Source organism: Vidua chalybeata (genome assembly GCF_026979565.1).
Source record: "Vidua chalybeata isolate OUT-0048 chromosome W unlocalized genomic scaffold, bVidCha1 merged haplotype SUPER_W_unloc_4, whole genome shotgun sequence".
NCBI classification, from domain to species: domain Eukaryota; kingdom Metazoa; phylum Chordata; class Aves; order Passeriformes; family Viduidae; genus Vidua; species Vidua chalybeata.
Window position 1 is genome coordinate 1,030,445 of NW_026530339.1, and position 8,530 is coordinate 1,038,974.

General features: G+C 44.5%; 1 protein-coding gene across 1 annotated transcript; it reads left to right on the top strand.

Annotated features, from left to right (window-relative positions):
- Positions 1–860: 860 nt before the first annotated feature.
- LOC128782891 (uncharacterized) lies at positions 861–7,399 on the top strand. The gene is made up of 4 exons (XM_053933400.1): positions 861–963; positions 3,417–3,535; positions 3,617–4,592; positions 7,317–7,399. The coding sequence occupies exons 1-4, from the start codon at positions 861–863 to the stop codon at positions 7,397–7,399; spliced, it is 1,281 nt and encodes a 426-aa protein (XP_053789375.1).
- Positions 7,400–8,530: the final 1,131 nt, after the last annotated feature.

The window sequence follows — 8,530 nt, forward strand, 5'->3', positions numbered from 1 at the left end:
TTCCCCCAAAGCTCCGTTCATTTTATTAAACAAAAAAGTGGGAGATGTTGCAGTGTGCAGCTACGCAAACGGAGCAAAAAGGCTTTGTGAATTTGAAATGGCAGTTTCTGTTTCCTAAACCTAAAGCTGGAGTTTCTGTTCTGTATTTTTACGTGTATTCATCCTTCCCCCTGGAGTTCTTCCTATTGGATTTTACCTATAATGTATTCACACTGGGCATTGTTCTATTGGTTTCACCTTATCTCTTATTTTCCCCTATAAAACCTGTGTCTGGACCCCTGATCATTGTCACTTGTATGTGCGGCGTTCGAGCAAATACAACCTACTTTGGACTGCACAACAAGTGTCCAATCTCTTGAGTCTCTTTATCCCGGTCTTGATCGCGCTCTCTAAATAGCTCTGCCTGTATCAAACAAACCCACAAAGGTGTTTGTTGCTTCTCTCCGGCTGCTCCCAGAAGCACCTGGCTAGCGCCCCGGGAAAGAGTAGCCGAGCGAAAACAAGGAAGTCGGAGAGAAAAGAACAAAGCAACACTTCTTCTCCTCACTGGCTGTTTTTCTCGTGAAAAAAAATGGCACTGCAGCCCTCAGAGACTCCTCAATCACTTCGCAGGTCCGGAATAGCCAGCCCGCATCTCACTCACACACCTTTCATCCCCCGTGTCCGCGCCCCTTGAAAAATACTTAGAATCCTCTTTCTTATCTGGGTCTTCATGCACAAGAATTGTGGGGCTAGCTACTGCAGTTTCTTAGGGAGCCTTTTCCCTTTCCTTTGTTTTATTTGTCTCTTTCTTGTCCTTGGAGTGTTGACCTGCAACTGCTGATTCCCACCAGAAGAAATGGAGCGGGCCACCGAACTCAATGAGGGGCGCCTCCTCTGCTCGCGGTGTCCCGGGGTCTCGGAGGCAAGGTGTTACATCCCAGATGAAGCTCCCAGTTGTGAAAAACGAGGTTCACTCTTCTGGTAAAATTTAAAAGTTTAATAAAGGACAATGAGAGACAAAGATAATAAAGCAAAGTTGAAACGCTGGGTGTAGGAATACAGCTAGAAAGCCAAGCTGGGAGCACTGTCCAGCTCATGACAGAAGTGGATATGTTAGCATTAGTAGGCTGCAAGCCTTGGCAGCAGAAAGCAGAACCTTGAGGAAGTAATGCAGAAGTCAGCGATGTGCTTGGTAAGCAGAACTCATATAAGATAACACATGCCTGTGCTACTCTGTACGATGCTTTGAATTAAGCAATGGTACCTAGTTATGAGTCAAGGGGTGTCATGGTTTGACCCTGGCGCAATGCCAGCGCCCCCATGAAAATACACCTCTCCCAGATGAGTGCTGTGAGATGCGATCAGGAACAGAGCAGAGCAGGCTCAAGCTTAAAAAAAAGGGAAAAAAACTTTATTAACATACTACTATAATAAAAGACACACACAGAATCCAGAATGAAAACCCTCCAAAACACTCCTCCTCCCCCCACCCAATTTCCACCAAACCACAGTGAGACAAAACCCTGGATTCCTGATCAAGTTACCACCCTTCAGATAATCAATTCTTAGTTCATCAAGGGAGAGAGGAGTCTCTCCTGTACCATAGACCCCCAGGAAACACAATTGCAACCCTTCTGTGTTTCCATGTCACACATGGTAACTGCCCAGAGAAAATCTGCCAGTGTGACACCCTCCTTTCCATGTCACAGTGCTCTCATCACCGTGCATGGACAAACTGCTCATAGGGCTCCTTTAAGGATGCTTTACCAAGGACCAAAAGAAACAACAGTTCAGTTTCTCATTTTGGGACCACAGTCCCCCCCATTTCCTTCCTCCCCTGGGGCCAAGGGTCTCGAGAACAGAGATCTTCTTCTTCCTGAAGACAGAAGGCATCACCACACCCTCCTCAGCTTTTCTCTGTTCACTCCTGCACTTGCAGTCGCTGAAGCAGGTCACTGCCACTTCCCCACTCTTTTGGCTCCAACCATTGCATGCCCCTAAAAATACCGTCTCTGTTGCAGAAGAAATTGGTTCAGTCTGTGGCTATACAAGAAAAGTCCAGCCAAGGCCACTCCATCATCTCCTCCCACCTAGGATTTCTTCTTCTAACATCTCAGGTCCCAGACTGTCTCTTTCAAATCAAGGAGGAGTAGCATTTCACAAAGCTTTCATTATCCAAGAAGGGTTAAAAGTCTCGGACTCCCCAGACGGCTGAAATCTCAGCTGCCCAGAACTCCAACTCCTACGGCTGGGCACCTTCCCCCCCCTTTCTCGTCTGCTGGCGCACTGCTGGCACAGTCTCTGTCTCTTTCCCTCTGCGGGGGGAAACAAAGGCATCTCAGTTTCTCTCCACCCTTCCGTCCGCAGGGGCCGGCCTGGTTCCACTTCCTTCACACCCTGGCCTACCTCTCCCAGGCCTCATGGCTTCCCTTCCCCCACCCAGCCCGTGGCTAGGCAGGGGAGAGTCTGCACTCTCCGACGACCAGAACCAAAGAGACAGTTCCCCTGGGAGTTCTTGCTTTTAACTCCCTGTGTTCTCAGAGGCGTGTCCATACTTTCAGTGGTCACTCCAGGTGCCAATATCCAAACCTGACCACTGATTGGTTTGACCCAACTACCTGGAAAAAAATTCACTTCCATGACAAGGGGGCAACTGGCCAATCTGAAAGAGCTTATTTTTGTAGGGCATTGAAATATAAACTTGGGAAACAATGGGGAATTCACAAGTTCTTATATATGCCCAAGGCTCCATCAGCACTTTTGGGTAGAGATTTATTAGAACAATTAGAAGCAAAAATAATATTAAAAATGGAGAGATTACTTTGGAGGTTAAGGACTAACAATATGTGGAATTGTTAAGCCTGATGCTAATAACCAATGAGGCTAAAGTTGAAAGCGAAGATGAGATTCACAGGAAAATACTGGATCAGGTATTTCCTGGGGTGTGGGCTTCTAACATCCCAGGGAGAGCAAAGAATGCACCCCCAGTGCAAATTAGGCTTAAAGAAAGAAAACAACCAGTTAGGGTCAAGCAGTACCCTTTGAGAAAGGAAGACAGAGAAGGGATTAGCCCAGTAATCAAACACTTTTTACAGATAGGGCTATTAAAAGAGTGTCAGTCTGAGTTCAATACTCCTATTTTACCTGTTAAAAAGCCTGATGGATCATACCGAATAGTACAATATTTAAGAGCTGTTAATAAGATAACTGAAGATTTATACCCAGTCGTTGCCAACCCCTACACTGTTAATTTGTTTAACATCTGAACTAACATGGTTTACCTTTTTAGATCTGAAAGATGCTTTCTTTTGCCTTCCTCTCCATGAGGCCAGCCAGAATTTTTTTGCATTTGAATGGGAAAACTCCAAAACAGGAGTCAAAACCCAGCTCACATGGTTAGTTCTGCCTCTATAACTTCCCTGCGATATTTGGAGAACAACTAGCAAAATATCTGGAATCCTGGGAAGCTCCATCAGAAGAAGAACAGCTGTTACAGTATGTGGACAACCTCCTGCTAGCTACCAAAACCCAAGAGGCATGTATGGAGTGGACGGTAAGCCTCTTAAACTTTTTGGGCCTACAGGGGTATTGAGTATCCCAGAAGAAAGCCCTAGGAAACAGAGACCTCCAATAGACGAAAGAAGCAACACGAGCCTTCGGCCAACTGAAGAAGGCCCTCATGTCAGCTCCAGCCCTGGGACTTCCAGATGTGAGTAAACCATTATTTTTGTTTTCTCACGAAAAGCAGAGAATTGCTTTGGGAATACTAGCACAAGATCTGGGCCCGTACTGCAGGGCAGTCACCTACCTCTCTAAGCAGCTGGATGCAGTGGCTAAGGGATGGCCAGGATGCCTCACAGCGGTTGCGGCAGTGGCAGTGAACATCCAGGAAGCACGCAAGTTCACCCTGGGCCAGAAGATGACTGTGCTAGTGTCCCACACAGTGTCTGCAGTGCTGGAAGTAAAGGGGGGACATTGGCTCTCCCCACAGAGATTCCTGAAATACCAAGCCATAACGGTGGAACGAGATGATGTAGAAATTGTGGTAACTAACATTGTGAACCCAGTTTCTTTCCTCAGTGGTAGTATGGGAGAAGCGGTGATCCATGACTGCCTGGAGACTATCAAAGCTACCTACTCCAGTCGCCCGGATCTGAAGGACACCCCTCTCGAGGTCACTGAGACCTGGTTTACTGATGGAAGTAGCTATGTCATCAGTGGAAAAAGGCATGCTGAATATGCAGTTACCACAAGCCAAGAGGTAATAGAGTCTGGATCATTACCAACCAACACCTTGGCACAGAAGGCTGAAATAACTGCCTTAACCCGGGCTTTAGAGATGGCAAAAAGAAAGAAAATCAATATTTACACAGACTCGAGGTATGCATTTGGGGTAGTCCATGTGCATGGGGCCATCTGGAAGGAAAGAGGACTGTTGAACTCACAAGGAAAAAGCATTAAACATGCACAAGAGATAATAAAACTGTTGGAGGCAGTCCAGCTACCTGAAAAGGTAGCCATCATGCACATCAAGGCACATCAAAAAGTGAGCTCTGAATTGGAGGAAGGAAATGACCTGGCGGACAGAAAGGCAAAAGGAGCAGCTAAAGGTGAGGTTGTTGAGACAGTTGAGGCAGCCTTAATCCCAGATGGACAAATTTCTATTGAATGTAAGCCAAGTTATAGTAAAAAAGAAAAAAGCTTATTGAGAAAGAAAATGGAAGTTATAATCAAGAGGGGTGGGCTGTTACAAATGAAGGGAAAGGAAGGCTTGTGATCCCCTCTTACATGCTATGGTCATTAGTGAAAGACAAACATGAGAAAACATTGGGGAATAGATGCCTTATATAATTACTTGAAAGACAGAATCCTAGTCAGAAACTTGCAAAGTACAGTGATTCAGGTGACTCATCAATGTACCCTTTGCCTCCAAATTAATCCCAAAAATATTCCTAAACCAAAACTTGGACAAATTGGAAAAGGATATGGACCTGGGCAGCAATGGCAAATTGATTTTTCAGAACTACCCAGGAAAGGGGGGTACCGATACCTATTGGTGTTAACAGATACCTTTTCAGGGTGGCCAGAAGCTTTCCCTGTGAGAACTGCCAAAGCGCGGGAGGTAACCAAAGCATTGTTACAAGAAATAATACCGCATTTTGGAGTCCCAGCCACAATGTCTTCAGATAGAGGGCCACATTATATTTCAAAAATTGTGCAGCAAATTAGCCACCATCCATATCATCCTCAGTCAAGCGGTCAAGTAGAGAAATGAATCACTCGATTAAGCAGCAAATAATAAGACTGGGACAAGAGGCGAAGTTACCTTGGCCTCAGGCTCTTCCATTAGCATTATTACGAATCCGGACCAAATCAAGAGTAAAGGAAAAACTAAGTCCCTTTGAAATACTGTATGGAAAGTATGGATATTCTCAGTTCAGTCAGAGAGAAAAGGAGAGAGATTCTACCAGGCAAAGCCTGGGAAAGAGTTCGAAAGGAATGTAAATAATTCTTTACCTCTCTTGTTGTTCACATTGTTTATAGATATGTTCTGCCACCATGCGTCATTCACAGCACACCAATGGTGTGAGATGTTTTTACTTTAAGACCAATGAAATTGGTCTGCACGATGTTCTCTATAAAAAGAGCAATGTATTTGAAATAAGTCAGTTCAGTTCAGTTCTCTTCTCACCTTCTGACTTGGAGTCTTCTTTATTCCCGTCCTGCCTCAATGGCGACAGGAAAGCCATATGGAATTCAAGAAGCTACAACATCCACTCTACACAGATATGTGGTGACTGTAAACAAACAACTTAGAGAAACTGGGAAACATGTGGCTGGGGCTCAAAGCAGAGAATTAGATGGACCAGTACATGATGTACAGCCTGGGGATTATGTATAGGTTAAGTCTTTTGCAGAGAAGACTCTGGAACTGCAGTGGTAAGGACCATTCCAAGTGCTCCTCACCACCTTTACTGCAATCAAGATTAAGGAACAAAGCGCCTGGATCCATCATTCCCGAGTGAAGAAGTCTCCCGAGGAACTCTGGAAAGTTATACCGAGTGACAATGAACTGAAATTAAAACTTTCTTGGGAGAATAAATAAGGTGTGGGTAAAATGATAAGCATAGTTTAAGAATAAAGGTTTGTAGTTATAATGGATAATCAAGTAGGTGTAGCCTGGAGAATTGTGACATTTGTGATTATCACTATAACCACAGCTAATGCAGTACCGCTTATATATAATGTGACTGGTATATATAAGTGCCAAGGGAAAGCTTATGACTCTGACTCCCGGAGGTGACTGGATCAGATGTTAAGAGTTACAAATGCAACTGTGTGGGAAGGGAAAGATATTCAGGGATGTGAATATGCGTTTGTCCAGGATGGGTTCCATGAATCTCATCAAAAACCCATGCAACTTATTCAAATTGGCCCTGAATGCTGTGACAAATGCTTAACCAATTGTCCAGAGTATAGACTCAAAATAGAAGGTTGTACAATCAAGGATTTTAACATTGATTATAATATAACTCAATTTTGTACTGCTCCCTAATAGATAGGGTTAAAATAACTCAACCAGTAACCACGACTACTCAAATCACTTTAGAACCCATAGTTCCCATAATTACCAAAATTGGACTGTATGCTGTTAAGAAGGCCAGAATTCAAAAATTGCTGATTAATCCAAAGTGATCATTAAAACGGGTAGAGATGGCAATGCAATTAAATGCCTCTGCCATTCAGCCTGATTGTGCTCCATTATTAAGGACCTCTTTTATGGACTGGACTACCTGGCTGCAGCAGCTTATGCCTTATATGTCTAGACAAAAGAAATACCTTACTGGATTATTGGGAACGGGACGAGGAGTTCAAAATACAATGGATTCATAAGTATTAATGAACAAATTGACAGCACTTGGTCATGATATGGTTAAATTGCAACAACCTTTACAATCTTCCTTGTTGGCATTAGGTACCAACCAGTGGAAATTGTCCAAAATATTACCATGTCCTGGTTTAGGGCAAATTTCGGAGAAAACCTACTGAAGGAGTCCCCAGAAAGCAAACCCCCATGGCCCCTCCCCCCTCCACCTGGTTCAGGAAGAATTTCCTTGGAGACAAGTGGAAAAAAACCTGTTTATTTAACAGCCAAAGCACTCCCCAGCACAAAAAAAATGAACAACACCAGATGACAAAAACTCTTTCACTGCTCTGAAGAGATGACAAATTCAGAAAGTCTCTCCTGGGAGTGGTCGCTCTGTTATCGGTCCCTCTGGTGCTGGGAATGGCTGCTGCAGGCCACAAAGTGCAAACTCTTGGTGTTTTCCCAGGTCCCAGTCCGGAGCAGGTTCGAATGGTTCCAAGAAATGAGAAAGAAAGACAGTCCAAGGAAAAATTCGGACTGCCCAACTAAGCTAACTAACAAGCAAAAAGCAAAAGCAAGCAGAAGCAGGAGCAAGAGCAAAGAGCAAGAGCAAAGGCGAAAGCAAAAGCAAAAAACAAAAGCAGAACTATGTACTGCACCGTCTGTGTCCAGCAGACCGTGGGGGAGTAAGCAGGCTGAAAACAAAACAAAACTTTGCTTTTCAGAGCCAGTCTTGAAGGCACAGAACATAATATCCAGCATAAACAGAAGAGACGACTGGGGATACAGGCATCATAACATCACCCTAGGACATTCCACCCCTTATCCCCATATTGTCAACATACTACCAAACATCATGCATTTTATTCACGTAATAACTTCCATCTGGTCTCCCCAAAAATTACAATCAATACCCATCATGCCCCTGTCATATCCCCACACCAAACCACTGAATCCAGGCCCCAGACTACAGAGCTGCAGGATTCCCCACTTTCATTTTCCTCACTCAAAACTCCATCTTTCACTTGCTCAGACCTTCAACACTTGCACATTTCCTTCTATCTCATGTCTGTGTGGTTTAATGCACAGACAATGGCAGTAACATCCATCAATCAGTGATATTTGCATATCATTCTTACCCCGCAATCAGATCTCCTGAGGTACACATCGTGTTGTTCCATCTCTCTGCATTATCCACCATGTGCAACCTGGTCCCTGAACAAAGACAACCCCACAAATGGGTTTGTCTGTACTCGAGGCAGAAGTGATCCACACTGTCTTCCTTAACAAACCTCTGACATGTACCACTGGGACTTTATCTCCATCTATTATATTCAGGGACTCAGACTGGGCAGGACCTGCTCAGTTGGTAGAAACTCAGGTGTTAACTAACCAGGTGGCCTTTGCTAAATGCTGCTCCCAATTTTTGAAAGATCCCCCACCCAAGGCTTTCAATTGGGTTTTTAGTAGTCCATTGTACCTCTCCACTTTGCCTGCAGCTGGTGCATGGTAGGGGATATGGTACACCCGCTCAATGCCATGTTCCCTAGCCCAGGTGTTGATAAGGCTGTTCTTGAAATGAGTCACATTGTCTGACTCAATCCTCTCAGGGGTACCATGCCTCCAAAGGACCTGCTTTTCAAGGCCCAGAATGGTGTTACGGGCTGTAGCATGAGACAA